The 26,293-nt window shown below is 58.9% G+C and overlaps 1 protein-coding gene across 4 annotated transcripts; it reads left to right on the top strand.

Annotated features, from left to right (window-relative positions):
• Positions 1–125: 125 nt before the first annotated feature.
• Positions 126–26,293, top strand: TEAD3 (TEA domain transcription factor 3). Of its 4 annotated transcripts, none has more exons than XM_074528364.1 (14): positions 126–350; positions 11,539–11,795; positions 14,671–14,735; positions 16,361–16,423; positions 16,555–16,617; positions 19,207–19,218; positions 19,535–19,672; positions 19,869–19,912; positions 20,016–20,077; positions 20,688–20,791; positions 21,883–22,056; positions 22,592–22,732; positions 22,919–23,071; positions 23,696–26,293. In XM_074528364.1, the coding sequence occupies exons 2-14, from the start codon at positions 11,660–11,662 to the stop codon at positions 23,807–23,809; spliced, it is 1,269 nt and encodes a 422-aa protein (XP_074384465.1). In that variant the 5' UTR covers positions 126–350; positions 11,539–11,659; the 3' UTR covers positions 23,810–26,293. The 4 variants fall into 4 exon arrangements, with proteins under 4 accessions (XP_074384465.1, XP_074384464.1, XP_074384463.1 ...); XM_074528363.1 differs by having other exon boundaries at positions 130–350; positions 11,542–11,795; positions 20,658–20,791; XM_074528362.1 differs by having other exon boundaries at positions 130–350; positions 20,658–20,791.

Here is a 26,293-nt window from a genome sequence, read left to right as displayed (position 1 = left end):
GTAAGGGAAGTCCCGCTGCCCGCTGCCCCGACGGGGAGGTCGGGAGGGTCGGGCGGGAGGAAGGGCCGGGAAGAGGAGGAGGAGGAGGTGGAGAAGGAGGTTAGGGGAGGAGGAGGAGGAGGCCCGGCCCGGCCCCGCCGCCTCCTGATTGACTCCCAACTTTCCGCTCCTCCCTCGCATAAACTTTCCCGTCGCTGCGCCTGGCTCGGTGCGCGGACCCGGAGCCCGCCGCGCTCCCCGCATTCCTGCCGCCCGCCCCGGCCCGGCCCGGCCCCGGCCCCGGCCCCGCTCCGGCCCCGGCCCCGCTCCCGGCACCGCGGCCGGCCCAGCCCCTCCGGAGCACGGAGCAGGTAAGCGCCCGCCGGGAAGAGACTCCCAACCCCCCTTCCTCCGCCTCCTCCTCCTCCAGCCCCTCCTTCCTCCCGGCCCGCAGCCCCGGCGGATGGCGGGGGGCGCCGGGGTCGCTCCGGCCCTGCTCGCCCCCCGGCCGGAGCTCGGTGCGTTCCCTCGGTGCCTCCCCGCGATGGGGTGTGTGTGTGTGTTTGGGTGGGGGGCTCAGTCGGGCTGGTTGCGCTGCCCCCGTCGGTCCCCGGGCTCCCGCCCCGTCGGGGCTGCGCTGCCCCCGCTCGGTCCCCGCCGGGTCCCCCCGGGGTGACAAAGGGGCCTTGTGCCCGCACGTCGGGAGCCATCGCACCGGACGTTGCGGACGGGGATTGCCCGCCCCGGCCCGAGCCCCCCGGGTGAGGTGCGGGGTCACCCGCGTGTCACGCTACATGTGTGTCACACGCATGTAGGGGATGACCGTGCACTGACTGTATGCTAAACACTTTGTGCCTCGTCATAGGGGTGCTTTGCTAACGAGGCGGCAATTAGATGTATAATTTTCAGCAGTGTGTCATCTTTATTATTATTATTATTATTTTATTTTTACACCCTCCTTGGGTTTGGTGTTGTTTTTTTTCCCCTTAACCCCCTTGGAAGGTAAATACGGCCAAGCCCTCGCAGAGCCACCCACCTCCAACCCCCCGAAACCGCTCAGGCCCTGTTCAACACATTTGGCTTCTACTGACTGAGAAAAAAAACAGTTTGGGGAGAAACCAGCTGGAAATGATACCAGCGGCCCAGCTGGTGTGGCGGGCACCCTGCAGCTGTTGGGTGCTTGGCAGGGGGAAAGGTGAAGGCTGGGATTTTGGGGGGTTTTGGTGCTTTGCAGGGAGCCGGGACAAACCGGGCTGGGCGATGGTCCCATCAGAGAAGCGATAATCTCCTGTGTCAGGCACGCCGGGGTATTTTGGGCTCCGGCATCCTCTGTCCCCTCCTATCGCTTTACCCCGCGCGGGTACGTGCGTGTCGTGAGTCAGGGCATTGGCAGTGCCCGGCCACCCTGGGGGGCCCTGCCAGCCTGGCTGCCAGCCTCCCCTTGGTGCTGGGGCACTCGTGATGCTGAGTGGGGAATTGGGGTTTGCCAGGCTGGTGTGCCCCCCGTGCACCCACTGGAGCTGGGGCTGCTGTGGCCTCACAGCCCACAGCCCTTGGGGGGGTCATTTCCCCCAGGACTGGGAGAAAAAGGGTCCCCAAAGCTGATGAGGAGTGAGGGTTTGCTGAGGTGGTGAAGCTGGAACAGAAATGGGTAGGGGGGCTGGGACCCTGGTGGCAGGGCAGGTGATGGTCACTGTGGCAGTGCCCCAACACTTCCCCACCAGGGAGGATGAGCATGACTGTCCCATGGGGAGAGGGCGCTGGATTTGGCCCTGTTTGGGTGTTCCAGGGTCAGCATTCCCATGGGAAGAGGCTGCAGATGGCTGTGGGGCGAGCAGCTCCTCCTGACAGCTGGGTGGCACAGGGGGACAGTGCCATCCCCAGGGACCTCGAGAGCCCAGCTACCTCCCCACCGTGGGCCTGTGGCTGGCACCACACTGGATTTTCTGACAGGAATAACCCTCTGAAAGCAACGGGTCCAGCCACCTTCTATAAATGGCACCCAGGTACTTCAAAGAGCCTTGTCCTGTCCGAAGTGGCTGCAACGTTGTGGGGAGTGGAGGGATGTTTCAACCAGGGCATTTTGGACAGCATAACCCTCCAGCATATCTAAAACCCCTTCCCTCCAAAGCAGAATCCTCCAGCTCCATCAGGAAAAGGGACTTGCATCCATTTGCCATGGCACGCGGTGGCTGTTTATCATGATATCAGAAACAGCATCTCCTTTTAATCACCATTTAATCCCCATCTTGCCACCACCAAGTGGGTTGGGAGGCGAGTCCCGGTGGCCCTGGCACTGTGCCCAAGGAAGGAACCTTTTCCTGGCGGTGTGTGAGCAGGTCATGGCACTGAGGAGGTGGGGGTGGCAGCGGTAATCAGCTATAATTAATGTATTAAAAAGCAAGTAACCGCGCAGCTCCCATCAAACACACAGACAGCACGAGGCTGGTGGCAGGTGAGCTCCGGGGTGAGACTGGGTGCAGGGACGCAGCAGCCAGAAAGGGCAAAAATGGGCAATTTTGGGCTGTTTTGGGGAGGAAGTTCTGTTTTCCTGCGTTCGTATCTCTTCTTCTGTCTGTGGGATTGGAAGTGGAGGGGAAGAGGGGAGAAGGGGCAGCAGAACCCTAACCAGGGGTGCTGCTGAGATTTGTGTGACAAGAGCCATCCTGAGGCTCTTGGTGAGGTTGCAATCTCTCCATCCATCGCTGAACTGGACGGATGCTTTCCAAAAACTCTCCCATCTCTGGGAGCTTCTCTCTCTCATTAAATCCCTGATGGCTGTGGCGAGGGGCTGGCAGGACAGCCGCAGTGTTTACATCACCCTGAGCGCCGCTGGCGGATGGGATATTACCGAGCACCCTTGATTTTGGGAGCTGCCATCCACAGGGGATTTGCTGAGCAGCCAGGCCATGCCCTGACCTCCTGAGCTGTTTGTCCAAGGTGTTTTTTGGGGTGGGGGGCCAGGCCGGGAGCCGTGGCGGCCGAGCCCAGGCACCTGCGTGTTGTGGTTGGGGCAGACACCTGAAGCGCATGGGCGTTCGCTATTGCCACCGTCACGTGGCGACTTATGAAATGTTTTTTTGGAGGGAGGGAGGGAGGGAGAGAAGGAGGGAGGGAAGGTAATGATGGGGTGAGCCGGCGGGGCCATGCCCCGCACCAGCCTGCAGCGGCCCCCCCTGCGCGATAACGCACGTCCGGATCCCGCTGCGGGTCTGGGCATGCTGCTGCAGCTCGGCTCCGCTGCTCCAGCTTTCCCTGCCTGTGAAATGGGAGCGAGGGGCCCCGGGAAAAGCTCCTGGTGCTGCTGGTCAGCCACTGGCCTGGCCGTGGTGGTGGGAGCAGGGGTTGTGTGGTGCTGGTGCTGTTTTGGGCTCCCTGTGCCGCTCGTGGCAGAGCTCCTGATGAGCCCATGAGGCTGAGCCCTTTGGAGGTGACAGGCCATGAAGCCCGTGGTCTCGTTCTTGGGGTTGGCAGATGGTGGCCTTGTGATGACAGTGTTCACATAGGGCTCTATGATTTGGGAAAATACTGATTGCATGAGGCACGTCCCATCCTGGCATCACAAATCCCCATGGAACTCATCCCCCCATCGCATCCCAAACAGATGTGATGCTCCAGCACCCCCAGCGTGCCCCATTACGCTGCCATGAGACAACAGCAGCCCCGAAACCCATCGTGCCCACCGCTGCCACCTCCCATCGGGGCGCTGGGTGTGTCACAGGCTCTGCTGGGTCTCTGCTCCATAAACCCGACCCGGAGCTCACCCTGGGGCACAGTGTTCGAGCTGAGGTGACAGCGGGGCTGCGCCGCTCGCAGTGAGTGAGTGATGGCGGAGGCTGCTCGCTCCCCTTCCCCCTGATCGGGACGGGCCCGGAGCGTGTGCTGGCAGCGCTCCCCGGGCTGCGGGGGGTGGCTGGCCGGGCAGGGGACAGCAGGGCTGCAGCTAATTTTAGGAGGTGGGCAGAGCCTCGGGGGAAGCAGCCGGCTGGAGGGAGGTGTCGCACTCGCACCGCGGTGCCCACGAGCATCGAGCGTGAGCGCTGGGGTGACCCTGGCTCCGGAGATGCTGCCGTGGGATGATGCCAAGGGGGCCCTGCGCTGGCAGCCTCGCTTGGTGCTCTGAGGAAGAACCGTGCCCTGCGGATGCTGGAGGGGCATCACACCCGCGGAAACACTCAAGGGCAAAGCCTCTCATTCCCGGTTGGCATCATCCAGGAGGCGGGATAGAGAGACAGAGTCCTGTGCCGCTCCGTGCCTCAGTTTCCCCGTGCCCGTCTCGCCAGCGCTGCCCCGACGGAGGCAGGAAGGCTGAGCCGGGCTCGGGGATCCTCGCCTGCGAGCGCCAAGCCTTATTATTTCCCCACAACTGTCTCCTCCTCGCTCCTCGTAAAATTAGATCCAGCTGTTCACAATAGCCACTAACTTCTCTCCGGAAGATGTTCAAAGTTTACAGACGCGGGTGCGTGGAGGATGGGCTGCCGTTCCCATGCCAGCTCCTCGCCCTTCCCCCAGAGGCAGCCAGCTCCTGCCTCCCCCCGCCGGCTTAGGCAATTCGGGTTTAGGAAGAAGCACACCCGCACGCAGGCGTGCGAGCTCCCGACCCAACCGAGCGTCGGGTTTTTATTAGCAGGAGGATCTGGGAGAGAAGGTCTGGTCCAAGACCCTGCTTTTCCCTGCCCGGCTTTGTGTGAGTTGGGCAGGGTTCTGCTTTCCCTGCTTGCCAGCACCTGTGCCCAGCTGTGGCACGAGTTTGGGCTCCAGTTTTTGCATGGAGTGGTTGCTGTGTCCCTTGCAGCCTTGCTTGGTGGCCCTGCAGAGTTGTCAGGTCCAGCTGAGGTGTTTGGACATCAGCGTGCTGGGCAGGGGTCTGACACACTGTGCTTGGGGCCATGCTCCTCGCTGGAGCTCCTTCTTTTACCCAGAATACTGCCTTCATGTATTTTTAGCAGTTTTCCTCCCCAAGGATTCCAGAGCAATTTTTCAATCTGCGGGAGCTGGAGCCGCCGTGCCCGTCTGCAGCTCTGGGCTGGGGCAGGGGCAGGAGATGCTGGGAGGAGGTGATGAGCTGCCACGGGCTCCCAGCACGCTCCTGGCACGCACAAGGGTTTGCTCGCTGGGAATGGCTGGGGTGGTGGCAGCAAAATGGTGCTAAATCAAAATATCCCTTCCTGGGAATAAAGGCACTGATGGGGTTGGTGCAGGGCAGCCTGTACCTGACATTGCAGCTCCTGGGGCATCTCAGCTGGGCACTGCTTGGAGCAGGAGGGCAGGGAAGCATGCCTCCATCACAGGGATGACAGTGCAGTGTCACATTCTGTGTCAGGCTTTGGCAGCCAAGGTCACCTCTGTGATGGTGGTGATGCCTGACAGCCGCTCTGCCCGGTGTCCCAGGAGCTGATCCCCCCTGTCAGTGCTCACAGCCCCCATCCCATCCCATCCCATCCCATCCCATCCCATCCCATCCCATCCCATCCCATCCCATCCCATCCCATGAATCCTATCCCATCCCATCCCATGGATCCCATCCCATCCCATGGATCCCACCCCATCCCATCCCAGGGGATGTTTCTGGCTGGGAGCTGAACGTGGCAGTCGCTGCTGAGCCTGGGCTCCAGCGGGTGCCACGGCACAGGCACTGGGCACAGCTGCTGCCTGGGCAGGCTTGGGTTTCACGGGGGCGGAGGCGGCCGGGGGCAGGTGTGAAATTCATTGCAGCCTTCCTCCTCCTTCTCCTCCTCCTCCTCCTCCTCCTCCTCCTCCTCCTAGCCTGGTAGTGTCCCCCTGGGAGATGTTTTCCCTGGCCCTGCTGCAATGGCATAAAATGGGGTCAGCAGCACCTGGAGCTCTTCTGTGGAGGCATTTCTCCTCCTAGGAGCAGGACAGAGGGCTGGTGGGGTCCCTGGGGTGCCTGGCTGGCCCCAGTGGTAGGACACTGTCCCACTGCAGGCACAGAACTGCCTGACCCGGGATTCCCAGAGACCCTTGTTTTCCCCTTGGGACAAGCTGGGAGTCCCCAAGGACTCGGTGGCCACTCTGAGCTCATCTATAGGTGATGTTGAGAAGACATGCTGAGATGTCTTATTTTGGCCAATCCAGCCGTCCCGAATGGGTGCTGTGTCCAGCACTGGCTGTGCCATGGGCTCCCAGCTCTGGGGGTGTCACGGGACAGCATGGAGGTGGCCCATCCCCAGCAGGCAACTCCAACCCTGTTGTTTCCATGTTTCATAACACAGAGAGCAATTAATGCTCTAAAAGCTTTCTATTTATGCGCTGCTGGGTGAAACGCCCCGTCCTGGCTGGGCAGGGCAGCGTAATTGGGCCAGGGAGGCACGCCGGGTTACAGTGTCCGTCTGTCCTCTGCCCTCGGGTCCTGAGCCTCAAGACTCGAGCAAAACCGGCTCAGGTCCTGCACAAGGTGAAACCCAGCTGTGCCAGGACTGGGAAAAGGAGGGGTTGGTTTGGATGGCTGTGATTCTGCCATTAGCTGTGCCCTGCGTTTGCCTCATCCCCTCCCTCCTCCCTACCCCAAATATTTTGGGAGCAAATCTCTCACATTTTCTCTTTGTTCATCCACAGCTCCCTGGGATGAGGTCTGAGCATCCCTGAGCCTCGCATGGCTGAGCATGGAGCAGCCACATCCCTGCCAGCCCAGGGCTCTGCAGGGAGCTGGGGGAGCCTGTTGGGGGGCACGGGGAGCCCGGGGCAGCCCTGGCAGCTCTCCTGGCCCTGGTGGGATGCTGCCACGTGGCTTCCTGCGGTTTCCTCGCTCCGATTGCTTCCTGAGCCGCCCGCCAAGCCGGAAGGGACAGGAAGTGATAGAGGGCAGGAAATTAGCTGGGCTGTCTCACGGGGAGCTGGCCTGGTGCACTGGGGGCTCTGCCACCGCCTGGGCTCCCCACCCTGTGCCAGGCGACCCTTCAGAGAGGCTGTGGCCAGTCAGGGAGTGCAGACCTGGGTGGGAGAGAGCAGAGTGGCCATCATTCCCTCCCCGAGCCAGGGAATCCCTCAGCACAGCCTGGGAGCTGTTTGGAAGAGGAGCACGATGTAAACAAACCTCCTTTCACCGCCCTCTCACCCGCCCCGGTGAGCTCTGGCTGTCCCTGGCACGGCCATGTGCCAGCCAGGATGGCGTTCCCCTGCAGGAATGGGACGCCAGGGTGTTCCCAAAGGGTCCCTGGGCACGGTGCCAGGGGTGTGGGGCTCCTGTGAAGCGCTGCAGGGTCATCCTGGCACAGCCAAGAGCTGCAGGGTCATCCTGGCACAGCCGAGAGCACCCTGGGTCATCCTGGCCAAGCCAAGAGCATCCTGCTCTGTGCACTGCGTCTTCTCTGGGGTGCTGTGGTCTTGCTGGTGTCCCCCAGGAGCTCCACAGCTTTTGGGTTTCCTTGCAGGGGCTCTGCAGAGCTGTGACCGTGTGGGCAGCATTCCTGCTGGCCGTGTCACCAGGTGGGGAGAGGCAGGAGCAGGGACACGGCCCCCAGCCAGAGCTGCCCTGCCTGAAATGAGGGGTTTGTTGGTGAAACCCTCTGCCTGCCTACAGCTCAGTGCCAGCTGTGAGCCCAGTGTGCCAGCACAGGAGGAGCTGGGGTGCCCTAGAGCCCCATCTTTGAGGTATCACAGCACGCTCAGCACCAGGGAGGATGGGGGCTCGTGTCCCCCTCACCTGCAGAGTGTGGGTGCTATCAGTGACAGTGACAGGGATGGGTGACAGCAGCCTCGTGTCCCCCACAGGGCTGGTGCAGGGGCACTGCGCTGGGGCAGGGCTGAGCTGCTCCGTGCTGATCCTGCCCAGGCTTGTCTTGAACTTTTATCCTTTTGCCTGTGCCTTTGGGGTCTGTGTGCAGGGGGAGGGAGAAGGGCTGGATTGCCCTGGGCCCCTGCATGGGGAGGCAGGATGGATCCAGGATGGATCCAGGATGGAGGCAGGATGGATCCAGGATGCAGCTGGACCCCCTCCCTGTCTTTGCAGGGTTCTTTGCCTCCTCAGTGTCCCCTTTGCAGAGCCTTTTTGTCCCAATGTCCCCAATGTCCCCTGGCACCTGGGCAGCCCCAGGAGAGAAGGGCTCCTTGGGGCTGCTCTGCCCCACGCCTTGTCCCTCTTTGTGCTGTGCTGCAATCCCCTGCTGGAGCTGCTGACCATGTCCTCCATCCAGGTGGTTTGGGGAGAAGCTGTGGCAGCAGCCACCACAACCCCTGTCCCAGTTTGGGCAGCACACCAGGGTTTGGGGCAGTGCAAGGGCTGCTCCAAGGGGGTGTGCCCCATAGTGCACCAGGTGGGATGGTGCTTTTGGGGCTGACCATGCTGGGGGAGAGGAATGTGCTGTCCTCAGCCTGGCAGCATGGGTCAAGGGTGAGGTCTGGGTGCATGGGGGCACTGTGGGAGTGATGGGCACCTCTGCCCGTGTCACAATGTCCCGGTGCCCAGCCCCAGGTGCTCTCCCCTGTGCCACCCTGCACGTCCCTGACCCGATCCCTATCTCAGCTGGTTGTGCTGGATCCAGCAGCACCTTGCTCCTGCTTTTTGGCACTCACGGGGTGCCCACGGTGCTTCTGTGACTGCAAACACTGCCTCCAAAGTATTTCCTTCCCTCACCCACCACAAAACACCCATTTCTCAGGTGCCCTTCCCTCGTTGCTTTTGCAGGGTTTAAGGAGGTTTCCTGTAGCTCTAGCAGGGTCCCCAGCCCCAAGCAGCTCTCCCAACAGGGCCTGCAGCCCCACTGCCTGCTCAGGCCCCAGGTTTGCCTCCTCACATGCCCTGGCCCTGCTGCTGGGAGCTGTGGGAACACCGTCCCTGTCTCCTGGGCAGCCTTGACCTGGCAGGGAGATAAGGGACAGGCCCACAAATTCAGGGAGTGAGGGGCGAGTGAGCTGGAAGTGGGGCCACCCCCTGGGCTGGTGCCAGTGACCATCCCCTCTCATGGGTGATGGGCATCCTCAGAGCGGGCAGGCATCCCCTGGGGATGTGGGTTAAGGTCCCGGGGTGCCCAAACCCTGCAGAGATGCCCCTGCCATGGGAAGGGTGATCTCTAGGATGCCCAAACCCTGCAGAGATGCCCTTGCCCTGGGAGGGGTGGTCTCTAGGATGCCCAAACCCTGCAGACATGCCCCTGCCATGGGAAGGGTGGTCTCTGGGATGCCCAAACCCTGCAGAGATGCCCGTGCCATGGGAAGGGTGATCTCTGGGATGCCCAAACCCTGCAGAGATGCCCGTGCCATGGGAAGGGTGATCTCTGGGATGCCCAAACCCTGCAGAGATGCCCGTGCCATGGGAAGGGTGATCTCTAGGATGCTCAAACCCTGCAGACATGCCCCTGCCATGGGAAGGGTGGTCTCTAGGATGCCCAAACCCTGCAGAGATGCCCCTGCCATGGGAAGGGTGGTCTCCCTGCCCTCTCCCTGCGGAGCAGCTGGCAGCCAGCAGCCGGTGCCATTATTTTCTGGCCGGTCCGGTCCCCGTTTTGCCCGTGCCGAGCAGGTCTGGCCGCGGTCTCCGCGGGCCGTCCAGCCGTGCCGGTTCCCTAATTGCTGCTGTTGTTGGTGTTTTGTAAGGGCAGGGTGGAGCCGTGCCTTGCGTCAGCGCGGTGCATGCACCCTCCCTCCAGGAAATCCAATGGCTTCCAATGCCTGGCCAAAAGCAGGTTCGGTGGAGGAGGAGGAGGAGGAGGAGGAGAAGGAGGAGGAGCTGCTTCCTCGCACCTTGGCCGGGGCCCCAGCATCGCCCTCCCTCCTCTCCCAGCTTCCCTGAAAAGGCTGGGCCGGGATTTCCCTGCTGGAGGGGCTGGGGACCGCCAGGGGAGGGGGACACGGGTGTCACAGGCAGGGTGTGGGGTCAGCTGTCACCCTGCCTGGGCAGGCAGTGCCTGGCACGGTGACCCGGGGCACTGGGCACGCTGCCTGCCGGGGTGCAGCCAGCCCATGGTGGTTTTGCTCTTTGTACTACAGCTTTTCCCTTGGCCCCCAAAACACCCATCAGGGATGGCAGGGAGTCTGGTGAGTCCCTGTAAAATCACCCTGTGGCACCAGCTCTCAGGGATTTCCTCTGTTAGGCTGAGCTGATGGTGCTGTGGGTGCTGCTGGGTCCTGGGCTGGCACCGGCCTGCAGGGTCCCTGGCACTGAGATTGGCACCGGGGGCACTGAGCTGCCACGGTGCTGAGGGCTCTGGGTTTGCCATGGGGCTGCTGTGGGGTCACTGAGGCCTTTGGGGGCTGCTGCAGAAATTGGGGACTCTCAGGTTCCCCCATGTCTGGGGGTCTTGAGGGGCCAGCCAGGGCTCAGCACCAGGACAGTCACACCCCACTGGGACAGAGCCCTGATGCTCTGGGCTGTATGGGGGATTGAGGATCCCCCTGGGCCTGTTCCCATATGCCACCCTCTCCATCCCTCCCATCCCCAGAGCCCTGTGGGGTTTGGACCCCGCATTGCTGCCAGCAGGAGCAGGCACAGCCAGGGTGCCCCTGCCCCGTCCTGCAGCGCTGCCGCCATCCCTGCCTTGGCCGGCTGGCTCGATCCTGCAATCCCTCCAATGCAGTTCTCCTTATTTGGCCACAGTGCTCAGCAAGAGGGGGGACGGCACCGGAGGGGCTGACATCACATCGCGACGAGCGGGAGGGAGAGAGAGAGGAGCGATGGGGGGGCTGAGTTTCTTTTTTTATAAAAGGAAAAAAAAAAAAAAAAAAAAAAAAAGAGGCAGCGAGCAAGGCCTCGCAGCGGCACTTGAGCCAGCGGGCTCAGCAGTTCCTTTAAAAGGAGATGTCTGTGCTGGAGACCTTTGTACACTCCCAGCCCGTCCGGGAAGCGCGGCGGCGCAGGAGACACCTCTGCGCTCCCACCGCCGGCAGCTGCCGCCAAACATGTTATTGCAAAACTCTGCAAGGCTGCTGCGCTGCGAGCTGGGCAGCAGCAGGAGGGAGAGGAGGAGGGCCGGAGGCTCCCCAGCATCACCCACCAGCTGGGGAGGGCCAGGGCCCCAGCTGAGCATCCTCGGGGTGGGGGGCCTCTCCTGGTACCAGGGGAGGGCTGCTGGACGGCTCTGGCCACCTGGTTCCCATTAGTGGGGTCTGGCTTGGAGCTGCTCAGCATCTCCCTTCAGATCCCAGCTCTGCCTTGGCCAGGCATGGTGGAGCTGGGGTTTTAGGGCCTCGGGGTGTTTGTTGGGTCAGCTTGCCCAAAGAGACTGCTGTTTGGCAGTGGGTGCTGGAGCAGGGTCGCAGGGTTCACAGGCTGTGGGGCTGCTGCCACCCTGTCCCGAGGTGTCAGCCATAAACACCATGTGCCCAAGTTCCTTGTATGGGTAATACAGTAGCTGGGAGCAGTTTCCTTCCCAAACTTTATTTGGGTGGATCCTGGGTGGTCACTTGTGGCTTGGGTTTGGGGGTACTCATAGAAATCATGCTGTGCCCCCAAGGAGAGCCTGTTTGTGTGTCTGATTCCCTACAATGAGATGCTGCTCTGGGTGCCAGTGAGAACAGAGCAAGGGCCAGGAGCAGACCATGCTGTCACTGCACCCCATGGCCCAGCAGGGGTTTCTGGCTCTGACAGGTGTCCCTGTGTCCCAGCAGGTTGTCCCATATCCGTGGGGGCTCAGGGTCGGAGCCCAGAGCAGCCAGCACCATAGCGTCCAACAGCTGGAACGCCAGCGGCAGCCCTGGGGAGGGGCGGGAAGATGGCCAGGACGGCATGGACAAGAGTCTGGACAATGATGCCGAGGGAGTGTGGAGTCCAGACATCGAGCAGAGCTTCCAGGAGGCGCTGGCGATCTACCCACCCTGCGGCCGGAGGAAAATCATCCTCTCCGACGAGGGCAAGATGTACGGTGAGTGCTGGGGCTGGGGTGGAGGCTGAACTGAGAAACCTCCTGCCCCCAGCCCACGCTGGGTATCGCCCTGCAGCATCCCCCGAGCCCGAAAGCAGCTGGCTGGGGTTCCTGCTGGCGCTGGGCTGGGCTGGGAGGTGCCGGTGACCTGTGTGTCCCTCCCTGTGTCCCTCCCTCCCGGTGACCTGTGTCCCTCCCTCCCGCTCCCTCCCTCTCTCGGCCCTGCCGGACTGACTGGTTTGGTGAGGCCGTGGGGCAGGGAGCGGGCACGGGACTGCGGGGCCGGGGCAGCCCCAGCCCTCCTGCTCCGCTGTGCCTCCACACAGCTCCCCAAACCTCCTCCAACCGGCCCTGGTGGCCAGAGCACCCTGTGGCAAGGGTCACTCACCCGCCCGAGCCACCCGCACCCAGCTCAGCTTTTGGTGATTTCGTACTCAGCCCCACTGAGCGGTTGATTTTGGAGTGTCAGCCTCGTTTTTGGTGTTTTCCCAAACTCCCTGTCCCTGCCAGGGAAGGGATTGGTCCCTCCTGCCCTGCACATCCCATGATGTCACCCCCAAGTCCAGTGGCATCAAGGCCAGGAGCAGGCTGCCACATTGACATGGTGACAACAGACCAGGGCTGGCATCTCTGTCCCCAAAATTCACCTGCCCAGATGATGCTGTCACAGCAATGCCTCCCCCAGTGCCACTAGAGAGGGACAAAGGCTTGCTGGGGTGCGCTGTGCCGCTCTCCCCACAGCCATGCCAGCTCCCTGTGCCACCCCATCTGCCAGTGCCCCCACCCAGGGCATGGGGGCTGCTGGAGGAGCGGGGTGAGGAGGAGGAGGAGGCGGGGGAGCACAGGGCTTCCCAAGCCTATGCATTTTTTGGATTTCTCTGGGAATAGCTGAAGTGCCGCCGGGAGCCTGGCCCTTCGAAGCACGCCCCAACCGGTTTTTCCAGCCTTTCAGAGACATCTGGCAGCTGCTTAAAGAGGCAGCAGCCCCTGCCCGCCTTTCATCTCCCCCCCACCTTCCCCAGCACCTCCCCACTGGGACCCCCAGGACCCCTGGCTGGCATTACCAAGGGGCACTGGCAGCACAGGCAGTGCCAACATGTGGCATAATGGTGTGTGTGCCAGTGCCTCTGCTGTCCTTCACGCCCCTCTTTTTGGGGGTTCCATGGGTGCCCAGGGTGGTGCCAGTGGGGGTATCACCCTTGGGCACTGCGGGGGTGGCAAAGCAAGGTGGGAGCTGGGGAGCCAGGACCCAGCACGGGCACACTGGGCCTTGCTACACACTCGGGTTATTTTTAACCCAGCCTGTCCAACTGGTTCACGTGGTGGTGTCAGGGGAGAGGAATTTGGGGAATGTGGTAATTTGGAGGAGGACGTGCCCTCTCGGAGGGAATGGCACGGTCCAGATGAATCACAGGGAGAGGGACAAGGGACAGGGCACGTGGGCACGGGGATGGCTGCGAGGGCGCAGCCTTGGGCACGGTGTGTGGCAGGATGGGTGCAGGAGATGCTGGGCACCAGGGCTGGCACTGGCTCACTGAGTCCACAAAGCCTCCACATTTCTTTCCTCTATTTTTTCCCCATATTTCAATCCCATTTGCAGGGTATGGGGGCAGAGGATGGGATTTAAGAGCAGGGCATGCAAAGAGGGGGGTTTGAAGGTGTATCCCCAAAGTGGGGCTCAGCAGCAGGGGGTGTCACCTCACCTGGGTTTAAAGGACACCCTTGCACACCTGGCCTCTGCTAGGTGCCAAGGAGTGAGCCAGGAGGGTGGGAGCTGTGCCTCAGGGTGACACCAGGGTGACACCAAGGTGCCATGCCGGCCGTGCCAGGGGTACCCCCTTTGTCACCCACCCACCCACCAGCTCCTGCCTGGCAAGGGGCAGCTGTCTCTGCGTGCCACCTGGCCCTGTCTGTCCCCATGTGTGTGTCCCCCCAGCAGGGCCCAGTTGCTGTGGGGCTGGGAGGGGGCCAATCGGGCTGGAAGAAGAAGTGGGGGGGGTGGGTTTGGATTTTTTTTTCTTTAAGGGATTTTTTTTTTTTATTCTTTTAAAGCCGAAACCCGCTCCAAGGGCATTTCGACAAGTTCCAACCGCGACCATCTGGTCCATTAAAATAAATCTGGCGTGCCTGGCTGCCCCCGTGCCGGGGGGGCGGCGGCGGGGCCGGGGGGGCCGGGGCCGGGAGAAGAAAGCTCCCAGCTGCTCTGACGTTCGAGCGGAGATTGGCCACAGCTGGCCCCTGAAATGTGGCGCAAAAGCAACTTCTGCTTCGAATTAGCCCGGGACGTTAGGAAATACTGGTGGAAAGGCCAGCACGCCTTGGGAACGGGAAGGGGGGATGCCGGGCTGGGGGGATCAGACCGGGACCCCTGCGGGCACTGCCCGGGCTGGGCTCTGCTGGGGCTGCCCTGGGGGTTGTGCGGGGGTCCCTGGGGGCTGTCACCCCGCTCTGAGCCCGGGGATGGGCCGGAACCGGGGTTTGGGGTGTCCTGCCCTGGCATGGCCACCCCCGGGTCCCCGAGGTCGCCCCGACGCTGTCGCGGCAGCGCCACCTCCTGGCAGCGCCTCCCTCGCCAGGCTGGGGGGCCGGGGACGGGACCCCCGAGTGCGGGGCTGAGACCCTGAGAACCCCCTGTGCCGGGGCTGGGAACCCCGAGTGCGGGTCTGGGACCCCCCGAGTGCGGGGATGAGACCCCCGAGTGCGGGACTGGGACCCCGCGGGGATCCGGGGCTGATGACCCCCCCGAGTTTCAAGGCTGAGACCCCTCGAAGTGCCGGGGCTCAGACCCTCGAGTGCGGGGCTGAGACCCCCCTGTGCCGGGGCTGGGACCCTGAGACCCCCGAGTGCCAGGGCTGACCCCAGGCTCTGCCCGCAGGTCGTAACGAGCTGATCGCCCGCTACATCAAGCTGCGAACGGGGAAGACACGGACGAGGAAGCAGGTGAGGCGTTGCTCTGCTGGTTTCTCCTGGGGTGGTGGGCTCGGGCCGGGGTGGGAGGTGGTGCCAGGTAAGCCCGAGCGGGAGCGAGTGTCCCGCTGTCATCTGTGTCCCCTCATCCAGCCACTGCTGCTGCCAGCAGGTTCCCCATCCTCTGCGAGGAGCTTCCTTCATCTGTGAACACAAAACCCTTGGGATTTCCTCAGTCCCAGGATGCCTTGATATAGGGGGCAGGCAGCACCCCGGCCCCCCAGCTGTTTGGGGTGACCCTGTGGGTGGCAGGAGCCCCCAGACTCTCTCTGGGCAGTGTCTGTGTGTCTGTGTGTGCCTGCATGGATCTGCTGCACCTTCTGGATCTGGGCACCGTTCCTGTCTCTGCCCCTTGCCAGGCTTTATGCCACTTGTGCCACAGCAAAGGCACTCCAAACCCCATGGGCTGAGAGCATGGCACCCCCATGCCAGCCAGGGATCCAGGGGTGGGCTGTGTGGGGCTGGTCCTGGTGGGGCTGGAGGTACCACGGAGCCCTTGCCCTGCTCTCACTGCCCTGCCTGGCTGGATGCTGGGGCAGGCAGGGATGCAGGCAGGGCAGGAGCACACAGAGATCCCTGCAGGAGCACACAGAGGTCCCTGCAAGCCCTTGCTTCACCAAACCTGTCTGAGGAATCAGAAGCCAGTCCACCCATCCCAGCAGAGCCCATGGCCTTGGATGCTTGGGAGCATCCCCCACCACAGGGAGATGGTTGGGTTTGGGACACTTATGCTGGGACTGTCCCATGCCACGAGTCCCCACAAGAGAGGGATGCTGGTCCGCTGACACTGCAGAGGTCATTCCTCCAGGACTTGTGCTGAAAGGAGAGGGATCAGGGTTAGGATTTTGTGGCCACTGGTTTTGTGTTCAGAGCAGTGCCAAGCAGCACTTCATTTCTGGATTAAACACTGAACTGGGCCCCCCCTCCATGGGGGAAGGATGCAGTGCTCTGGGGGATTTGGGAAAGCCATGGGAGAGAGCACCCACAGACAGCACTGATCCCTCTGTGCAGGCATCTCCTGGGCAGCCTGGTGTCTCCTCTTGGACAGCCTGGCACTGATGGGAGCAGGTTTTTGCCAAAATCAGCCCTGAAGCCGTGTGGGTGCATGGACACCCACCCTTCCTGTGGCTGGCCCCCAGCCATGCTGTGCCTTTACTGCCTGGACATCAGCCCCTTTCCTTCAGATGTTGCTCTTACGGGGGCCTGGACACAAAAACCCAACTTTGTCACCTTTCCCACGTGCAAAACCAGCAGGAGCCCTGGGGCAATGTGCCAGTCCCTCCTGGACCCACAGGCACCTGGGGCACCTCAAACCTGCCAGGTGCTGGCAGGGTCTGTCTGTCCATCCCCAAGAGGTGCTAAATGGGGACCCCCTCAACTGCAGCAGCTTTACACCAAGGAGCTCCACCCCAGCCTGGGGTGGGCACAAACCAGCATCAACCAGGGTGCCCCAGCACTTTCCTTCCTGCAGCTCTTGGCACCTCGGGAGCAGCCACAGCGCTGCCCACTCCTGCACTCCCTGCCCCGGGGACAGAGCCTGCCCTGCAGGATCTTCACTCTCTCTGTGTTTTCCTTTTGAACGGCGTGTTGGGCCCTAGGTGTCCAGCCACATACAGGTTCTAGCTCGGAAGAAGGTGCGGGAGTACCAGGTTGGCATCAAGGTACGTTGGCGCCCTTGCCCAGGTGTCCGCGGCGGTGTCTCTGTGAGCATGGGCAGCCCCTTTCCTTCCTCCTCCTTTCCTCTGGTTGACGGCTCTGCTGTTCCCCCTCTCCTTCTGCTCTCTCTCTGCAGGTCTCTAGCCACTTGCAGGTTCTTGCCCGACGGAAATCTCGTGAGATTCAGTCCAAGCTGAAGGTACGCCCTGCCTCGCCTGGCCCCCACTAACGCACTGGGCTCTGCCGTGTGCTGCTTGCTTTCCTGTTTTACCTCTCCTTTTTTTGGTGTTTTTTTCCCTTCCCCCTCACTTGGCTCCTTGGGTCAGATGGTTTTTTACAGGCATCGTTGTGGGATGCCCAGAGAGAAGTGCAAGGAAGGGCAGCAGAGCCCTGCTCGTTCCTCCAGGAGGGTGAATGTGGTGCCAGATCCCCTCTTTGCATCCAGGCAAGGGCTCTGCCATGGGAGATGTGGGTTTAAACCCTCCTCTGGTGATGTGGGAGGGCTGTCCTCTCTTTTGGGCCATCAGGGGTTGTCCCACAAGGGGAAGAGCCCCCCAGGGCAGGCAGTGAGGCAAAGTGAGGCTCAAGCAAGGTGTGCCAAGGCTCATTTCCCTGCACAGCTAACCTGAGCCAGCTCAGAGCAGGTGCTGGTGGGATGTGGGCAGAAGCAGAGGGGCCCAAGGGTCCCTGCAGGTGTCAGCCCAGTGGTTTGTGATGCTCCAGGGTGTGAGCACTGCCAGGGGCACCACAGGGATGTCAGTGGCAGCAGGTCCAGCTGGGGGCAGTGCCAGGAGCCAAGGGAGCCAAGTGAGAAAAAAATTGATCATTCTCTCTCTCTTTTCTGGTTGGCTTTTCTTTCCTTCCTTCCTTCCTTCTTTCCCTCCTCCTAACTGGAGCCCAACTAACCTTTCCATAGCTGTTCCCACCAAACTTTGTGGTGGCAGTGGGGAGGGTGAGGATGATGGGGGGGCATGGCCAGGACTGAGGGCATCACCAAAGGACCAAGCCCTGCTTGGGTTGGACGCACATGGTGCCAGGTGGGGATCAGAGGGGTCCTCAGAGCACAGCCACCCACTGGGGACAGCCAGCTCCTGCCGTGTGCCTCAGTTAATCACAGCTCCTTGGGGAGCCCCAGGGGTGATTTGCTGCCTTGCTGGGTGAGTGGGAGCCCAGGAAATCTTTGAGGTCCCAAAGGCATCAGCAGCCCCCCCTGTCCTGGGTGCTGTGTCCGTCCCAGCACTGAGGCTGGCAGTGCAGCCCACTGTCACCACTGTCAGAGCTGGAGCGTTTTCATCCTCAAAGCTTTAATAAACTCCAGCTCGTGCTGCCTGGGAGCTTACCAAGGTGTGCCCCCCACAATCCTTCAGCAGGGACCCCAGTGCCCCATGAGAGGGAGGCCAGGAGGGCTCCTATAGCCAGACCAGGGTTTGGTCTGCCAGGAGAAACCAGGGAGAGCATCTGAAACCTATTTTGGGATGCAGCTTTGGGCTTGGATGCCTTAAACCCAGTCTCCAGCCCCAAGGGGAGCAGTCAGGGAAGTAGGAAGAACAGCAGGGTCAACAGCAGCGGAAGAATAAAATAAAATAAAATAAAATAAAATAAAATAAAATAAAATAAAATAAAATAAAATAAAATAAAATAAAATAAAATAAAATAAAATAAAATTCTTTCCTTGCCACTTGGCATGGTACTGAGCAAAGGGAAGTTGGAGGCAGGAGTGACCCCAGGGCTCCATGGCTGTGCTCTCCATCCCCAGCCATGCTGTCTGAAGGATTCTGCCGTGGAGCAGCAGGGCAGAGATCCCCCTGAACAATACTTGGAGGATACAGAACATCCCTTCTCAAGACCAGTGCAGGCAGCCCCCTGCCCTCAGGCAGCACTGTGGGATGACCCTGTGGGATGAAAGCACTTCCACAAGCAGTATCTGTATTTTTGAGCTGCAGTCAGAGCAGTATCTGTATCTGTATCTGTATTTTTGAGCTGCAGTCAGGTGTGTGTTCATGCTCCCAGCATGTGGCTGCACACCCGCCCTCCTGCCCTGCCCCAGGTGAAAATAAATGAAGCATTGATCCCTGGGGAGGGTTCAGAGGCAAAGCAGAGGGTGTGCTCTGGGACCAGCATGGACGTGTCCCAGCAATGCAGCTGGAGGAGCCCTGGAGCTCCTGCCCAGCACTGCTGGGACTTCTGGAGCAAAAGGAAAAGCAATTGGTCTCCTCTGTCAGTGCACACACGGCTCAGGGGGTGAGCTCAGGGTTTTCCTTGCAGTGCCTGGAGTGGGGGAGTTGGTGCCCACTTCCCAGGGCATCCCAGCAGCTTTTCCTCCCCATGCCTCAGCCACAAGCACTGGGGGCTTCTGAGGAGGCTGTGCAGGATAATGAAAAGCCAAGAAAGGCACAGGCCTGGCTGACCACAGTGACCTCCTAAAAGAGTGGGTGGGGGTCCTTGGCATCTCGTTCCTGGTGAGATTGAGCCTGGGCATCAGTGCCCACCATGGGCATCCCCTGGTGACCAGCCAGGTCAAGGGCCTCACTCCCCAGGTCAGGCTGTGGTGATGAGCCATGGTTGGGGTGGTGATGACCCAGTTGTGCTGGTTTCAGCTGTAGAGTTAATTCTCTCTAGAGTTAGTTCAGGTAGAGTTAATTCTCTTCACAGCCACCCCATGCCTGTGCTGTGGAGAAAATTAACTCTGCCCCAGCTGACACCAGCACCCACTTAGGGGAGGTGTGCAGAGCACCCAAAGGTTCCCATCACACTCTAACCTTTTTTTTTTCCTTTCTTTTGCGGACAGGCCATGAACTTGGTAAGTTGAGCTTGAGTCTGAAATTCCTTTTGTTCCCCATTGCATTATGCCCTCTGCAGTGGAGGGGCTAAAAACCCTTTGCATCCCCAAGGAGGGAGGGGGTATTTTCCAGACCCATCAGCTTTTGCCCAGAGGATTTTGGCAAGCTTCAGATGTTAATTAATGTTTGAGAAGGGGTGGGGGGATCCCTCTGCAGGGTCCCAGGCTGGGTGGTGGGATTGGCTGCTGCCTTTACAAACCTGTCAGGCACGCTGGGATGAGGGAGCTCATTCTGCCCCTATAACCCTGCTCCCCCCTGTCCCCCCTTTCCCCTCAGGACCAGGTCTCCAAGGACAAGGCTCTGCAGAGCATGGCTTCCATGTCCTCAGCACAGATCGTGTCTGCCAGCGTCCTGCAGAACAAGCTCAGCCCCCCTCCTCCTCTTCCTCAGGCCGTCTTCTCTGCTGCCCCCAGGGTGAGCACAGCCCCAAACCCCCCATGGGGACACTCAGGGGTGGGGGACACCACGGGCTGGGCAGGGGGTGTTCAACAGCCGTTCTCAGCCCTGGTGACAATGCAGGGCTCCCTGCTGTTGGCAGCAGGTGGGGAGGGAAATGTTGGGAGTGGGAGCATCAGAAGCCACTGACTCTTCCCTGTGCTGTTTTCCCCAGTTTTGGAGTGGGCCTATCCCAGGACAGCCTGGACCCTCTCAGGAGTAAGTACAGACCCCTCCACACCCAGCACCAGCAGGACCCCACCTTGGCAAGGGGCTGGGGCATCCTGGGCTGGGTAAACTGATGATGCTTTTTCATTTCCAGCATTAAACCGTTTGCACAACCAGCTTACCCCATCCAGCCACCCATGCCTCCATCACTAGCCAGTAAGTCACGTCCTCACCCCCTTGGAGGGAACCCAGGGTCCCTGACAGAGATTGTCCCCTCCCATGCACCGTGCCACCCACCTGTGTCTCCTCCCCATCTCTACTGGGGGAAAAGCCTGGCTTGAAACCCAGCAAAAAGCTCCACAGTGAGCAGGACCCTCCAGTCCCTTCCCACCCAGTACAACCCATGTTTTATCCACTCTGTGCTGGGTGGGACGTGGATATGGAAGGTGGGGATGCAGTGGGGACAGGAGCATTGCAGAGGGGCTCACCCCCGTGTTTTATCCATCCTGTGCTGGGTGGGATGTGGATATGGGAGGTGAGGAGGGATACAGTGAGGACAGGGGCTCACCCCTGTGTTTTATCCATCCTGTGCTGGGTGGGATGTGGATATGGGAGGTGTGGGATGCAGCAGCATTGCAGGGGGGGCTCAGGTGGATATGGGAGGTGTGGGGGTACAGCAGCATTGCAGGGGGGGCTCAGGTGGATATGGGAGGTGTGGGGGCACAGCAGCATTGCAGGGGGGGCTCACCCCCGTTCCCGGCTGCCCCTCCACCCCGTGTCCCTCCCCCCGGCTCAGGTTACGAGCCCCTGGCTCCGCTCCCGCCAGCTGCCTCGGCCGTGCCGGTCTGGCAGGACCGCACCATCGCCTCCTCCAAGCTGCGGCTCCTCGAGTACTCCGCCTTCATGGAGGTGCCCCGGGATGCCGAAACGGTAACGCTCCCCTCCGTGTGCCGCTCCCACCCGGGATCACACCCCTCCATCCCCCTGCAATTGCTTCTTAAAAGAAAAACTTACTGTGATGGAGTGAACAAAGTTTAATAATTTGGGGATAGTTGCTTTTTAGTTGTTTTTTTTTTTGAATGCGTATAATTGACGTAACTGTTGCCCCTGCAAAAATGAAGACATGGGGGTACAAGAGGATTGTATTTTATTTTATGTCCTCCATGCATCTCTATTTTATGCATGGACACAACCAAGAAACAAAGTTTAGAAGGATCTTGCCTATAAACACAAGAGAGATGCAGAATTCAGTTGTCTTGCCTTCAAAGTACAAAAGATGTAATTTCTAGAGGAAACTGTGAATTGTATAAATTGATTTGCAATGAGAGTAAGGAGACTGTTTCCCCAAAACTACTCATGGCTATTCCCACCCAGGTCACAGCTCTGCTCACTCACATTGCAGTAACACCTACAGACTATAGAAAACTGCATGTTTTTCACTGTAGAAAGTGGGGACTAACAGACAGAAGTTCTATCCCAAATGTTTTGCGGAGATAATCAAAACTCCACAACTTTTGTGAAAGCTGTAAAGCTGGTGTGTTTATTACAGTGCTGGACGCATGTAGGAATCGTTCCCCTCAAAATGACATGCCTACCTCTGGGAACTTCAGGTCCTTTTTTATCCCCTTCTCAGATACATATGCATACAACTTCACAATAGGTTCATACATATTTATTTTTACGAATTTTGCGTGACATTTGCCGCTATCAGAAAGAATTCCTAGGTCAGGTTCACCTGCTCTCACAGCAGTCTCTCTGTCTCTCTCTATCACCCTCTGTCTCCCCCTCTTATCTCTGTCCTTCATTGAAGCAATTTCTCTGAGCTTAGGTTTTGCAGTCAGGCTAAATAGCCACGTTTCCTAACCACAGACTCAACTCAAAAACGCACATTTCACCTAAATCAAAATAGATTTCTACCCTAGAAAATCCCCACTTTGCCCCACAAAGACCTTATGACGAATAATAAACCTCAAACCTCCTGCTGACCCGTGCTGCTGCTGTCCCCACCCCGCTCCCTACAGTACAGCAAACACCTCTTCGTGCACATCGGCCAGACGAACCCCTCGTACAGCGACCCCCTGCTGGAGGCCGTGGACATCCGCCAGATCTACGACAAGTTCCCCGAGAAGAAGGGCGGCCTCAAGGAGCTCTATGAGCGCGGGCCCCAGAACTCCTTCTTCCTCGTCAAGTTTTGGGTATGCTGCTGGGAGGATGAGGGTGGGCAGGGTCGGGCTCGAGGTGCGGGCTCGTTGTGGCAGAGCTGTGTCACAGATATGTTTTATGGAAAATCCTTTCCTTAGGATTTCTTTTCCTCCTGAGAGGCCTCAGGAACAAAATGTGAACAGTGGTTATCTGCTGCTGTGGAATGCAACAGGTGCAACTGTGATTGGTCTCATGTAGTTGTTTTTAATTAATGGCCAATCACAGTCAGCTGTCCGAGCTACAAACCTTTGTTATCATTCTTTCCTATTCTATTCTTAGCTAGCCTTCTGATAGAAGAAATCCTTTCTTCTATTCTTTTAGTACAATTTAAATGTAATATATATCATAAAATAATAAATCAAGCCTTCTGAAACATGGACTCAGCATTCTCCATGTCTCTTCCCTCATCCTGAGGCCCCTGTGAACACGGTCACAGAGCTGGAGCACCCTGGGCAGCTCTGAAGGCTGGTGGCTGTCCCTTGTCCCCATCGAGAGCTCATGGGAGCTTTGTCCCTCTCCTGTCTGCAGGCGGATCTGAACAGCACCATCCAGGACGGGCCAGGGACCTTCTATGGTGTGAGCAGCCAGTACAGCAGTGCAGAGAACATGACCATCACCGTCTCCACCAAGGTGTGCTCCTTTGGGAAGCAGGTCGTGGAGAAGGTGGAGGTGAGTTCCACGCTGCGTCGGGCAGGGGTCGGAGCTGGTCCAGGGCGCATCCTGGGATGGAGAAAATCCCAGAGCTGGGTGTAGGACACACGGGGGCCTGTCCAATGTTTATGGGTGGGTGGGGAGGACACTGCCATGTCCCAGCAGCAGCCACAGCACAGCTGCTGACCCTGCTGTCCCCTGCAGACGGAGTACGCGCGGCTGGAGAACGGCCGGTTCGTCTACCGCATCCACCGCTCGCCCATGTGCGAGTACATGATCAACTTCATCCACAAACTCAAGCACCTCCCCGAGAAGTACATGATGAACAGTGTCCTGGAGAATTTCACCATCCTGCAGGTACCTCCCCTCCCTTTCCAGGGGCTGTGGCCCACCAGGGGTGTGGAGCTTGCGCTTGCATTGACCCTGCTGGCCCTGCATAGACCTGGCTGTGCCTGGGCCCACCCAGACCCTGAATTCCAGGCAGCACATCTTGGTGCTGCTGTGCCCACGCCTGGACAAGTCTACCAGATCATAGAGAGCAAAATTTTCATGGTGCAATTAAATTGGCTGTGCCTGAGTTTGTTTGACTTCACCAAATGATCTGTGGCAGTTTTTGGTGGTGCAAATGCAGTGGCTTGGCCTGAGCCAATGCAACCTCCCCGAAACAAAGTTTTGGTGGTGCAGTTTGGGCTGTTCCTGAGCCTGTGCAACCTCCCCAAAACTGGGTAGTAAATCTTGATGGTGCAATTAAATTGGCTGTGCAACTTAAGAAAATATAATTTTAAAAAAATATATTTTTCATAATAATAATTAATGAAAAAAAATTTGATGGTGCAATTAAATTGCCTGTGTGACCCCCACAAATAACGGGTAGCAAATCTCATGGTGCAGGGTGGTTGTGCCTGAGCCCATGCAACCCCCGCAGGTAACAGCACCTGCCCACGGGCACAGCACCCCCTGACTCACTCTGCTCTGCTGCAGGTTGTTACCAACAGGGATACCCAGGAAACCTTGCTCTGCATTGCCTTCGTTTTCGAGGTCTCCACCAGCGAGCACGGCGCCCAGCACCACGTGTACAAGTTGGTCAAGGACTAGGGGGGCCCTTGGGGACAGGCAGGGGCACGAGGGGCGTGCAGGGGAGGGAGGGGGCCCTGCAGAAAAGCCACCCTTTGTGCCTGTTGCCTTGGGAGAAGTCGTTTGAAGACAGGAGGAGGAGGAAGAACAACAATAGCCAAAAAAGACTGACTTGTGATCGCAGATGTTTTCTACTTAGGAACAGTTTCTTTTTTTTTTTTTTTTAATAAATAAATAAAACTACCAAAAAAAAAAAAGAAAGAAAAAAAAGAAAAAGAAAAGAAGACTGGGAAAGGAAGTGTAGGGAGAAAGGAAAGCCACATCTGGAGCTGGAGAGGGACAGAGCAGCAGCCCTCGGTGCTGCTGCTGAAGGCCAGGAGCCCACCGTGCCAGCAGCAGCAGCAGCAGCAGGACGTGGGAGCAGAGAAGGACCCTCCCTTCAGCCCAGCCTCGCTCAGAAGTGGCCCCAGCCCTGAGAGGAGAGGAGAGCAGCGAGCACGGACGCTCAGGAGGATGCAGCACCGTGCCAGGGGTGATGGTGGCTGGCACGGCAGCGACAGTGGCACTGGCACCGCGTGGCACAGCCCGGGGGACTTGGGGATGGACAGATGGACGGACAGCAGGGCAGAGTGCCACCCCCAGGGATGCTCCCTCTCCATGCCCAGCTGGGAGCAGTGGCAGTGAAGGCATGAGGGCATTGACAATGCAAACCATGGGGGTTTATGGCTCCTTTTTTTTCCTTTTTTTTTTTTTTTCCAAATGAAAGTGCTTTTTAATACTTTTTAAAAAGACACCAGGCTTGTAATCAGGCTGATGTGCCTCTGCAGTGCCCAGGTGCTGCCCTCCCACCCTGCATGGGAAGTGTCTTGTTTAGGGAAAGGTTTGGGATGCCTCCCTCTCTGGCTGGGATTTGTGGGGGATTCCTTGTGCTGTGTTCAGGAATTGCACTTGGGGCTGGCCCAGGCTCAGTGTCCCACTGTGGTCACTTGCTGAGGAGTAGAGAGCCAGTGAGGGCAGATTGCCTGATTTATTTTGTATATGTACATTCTCCTTGTTTCAGGTTGGTGTTTCTTTTTTTTTTTTTTTTTCACCTTTTTTTGCCTTTTTTTTCTGCGATGACTGTTCCAATCTGCTCCATCCACTCTCCTGCATCCTGTGGGAAGTGGCCAGGGAGGTGCAGGGAAAAACAAATTGAGCAGTGCAGGGCCAAGCTGTCAATGGGCAGAGTTTGGGACAGAAAGGACAGAGAGGGGACAGAGGACAGGAGGGGTGTCAGGATAAGGGACTGGGCCAGCTCTGAGGTGTTTTTGTGGCTGCAGCCCAAAGCAAGCCAAGGCAGAGTGGCCAGTCCTGAGGCTGTGATTGCAAGGGCAGAGTCTGGGGAAAGCAACCTCAGGGTGCAGGAGGGTGACAGAGGGACAGAGGTGGCAGGGAGCAGGGTGGCAGGGGGACAGAGAGCTGAGGTGGCCAGGTCCGGATGGGTTTCTCATGTTGGCAGGGGGGTGAAGGCAGGGGGAAGGAGGGCAGGAGTGCTTTGAGGGGCACTGCAGCTGCTTTGGGAGAGGGACAGGGCAGGTTTAGGCTCAGTGCCGCCAGTGCAAGGAGCAGGAACAGCCCCAGAGCTCAGGAGAGCGCCTTGGCTGCTGCCTTGATGCTACATGTCCTGTTAGCATGGGGACTTGGACCTCTTGCTGCTGGGAAAAGCCACCCATCCCTGTGGGATGGGGCAGAGCCATGCCAGCCCCATGCCAGCCCATGGACTGAGGTGGCTGCTGTGAGCAGGGAGGGAAAGAGAGAGGGAAAAACCCAAGGCCAGGCACTGGCAAACCATGCCAGGGCTGTGCTGGGCCAAGTTCTCATATGTAGCATGTTTGTTTGTTGTTTTGTAGGTTTTTGGGGTTTCTGTTTTTTTCTTCTTCTGTTTCACTCACTGATGTAAAACTCTGGGAATGAAAACTCAAAACTTCCCCCACCATAAAACACAGGCGTGCCCACTCCCAGCCCTGCTGGGGGATGAAGCTCTTGGTTAACTGGACAGGTTTGTGCCTCCATCCCTCCCTGCTGCCTGCACCGAGCCCAGGGCTCACACTGCACCCCACGCACACAGACTGGTGCCCCCAGCAGCCCTGGCTGGGCTTTAGTCATGATCCCAGAGACACTTTCTCAACTCCCCAGCCCCTCCGTTTCGCCTCCAGTGTATTTATGAATTTCACATGAAGTACTGTTTTATTTTTTTAAAGACTTTGTAAAGCTTACCAGGGTTACAATCACCATTTTTAGAGCTGCGTCAGTCCACAATGTTAAAAATCCATTTTTTTATGTATTATATTTTTTGTGTATTTTTTTTTTAATCCAGCTGTGATGGGTTGTATCATATATTTGTTGTGTTTACTGTATCTGTCCAACTTCAAAGAGAGGAGACTGTGGAGCTCCGAGAAAACTACGGTCTGCTGAAAAAAAAACCAAAAAACATTAAAATTATTTGTTCATGGGTTGGCTCAAGCA

The sequence above is a fragment of the Zonotrichia albicollis genome, chromosome 28 (assembly GCF_047830755.1).
Source record: "Zonotrichia albicollis isolate bZonAlb1 chromosome 28, bZonAlb1.hap1, whole genome shotgun sequence".
Taxonomy (NCBI): Eukaryota; Metazoa; Chordata; class Aves; order Passeriformes; family Passerellidae; genus Zonotrichia; species Zonotrichia albicollis.
Note: the sequence above shows the minus strand (reverse complement) of the source record. Positions and strands in the feature narration are given on the sequence as shown.

Bases quoted from the DNA above. Each gene is read 5' to 3' on its own strand.
- TEAD3 (XM_074528363.1), top strand. From the start codon at position 11,660: ATGGACAAGAGTCTGGACAATGATGCCGAGGGAGTGTGGAGTCCAGAC. The intron at 16,424-16,554 runs GTACGTTGGCGC...CTCTCTCTGCAG, and splicing joins AGTACCAGGTTGGCATCAAG to GTCTCTAGCCACTTGCAGGT. The intron at 19,913-20,015 runs GTAAGTACAGAC...TTTCATTTCCAG, and splicing joins CAGCCTGGACCCTCTCAGGA to CATTAAACCGTTTGCACAAC.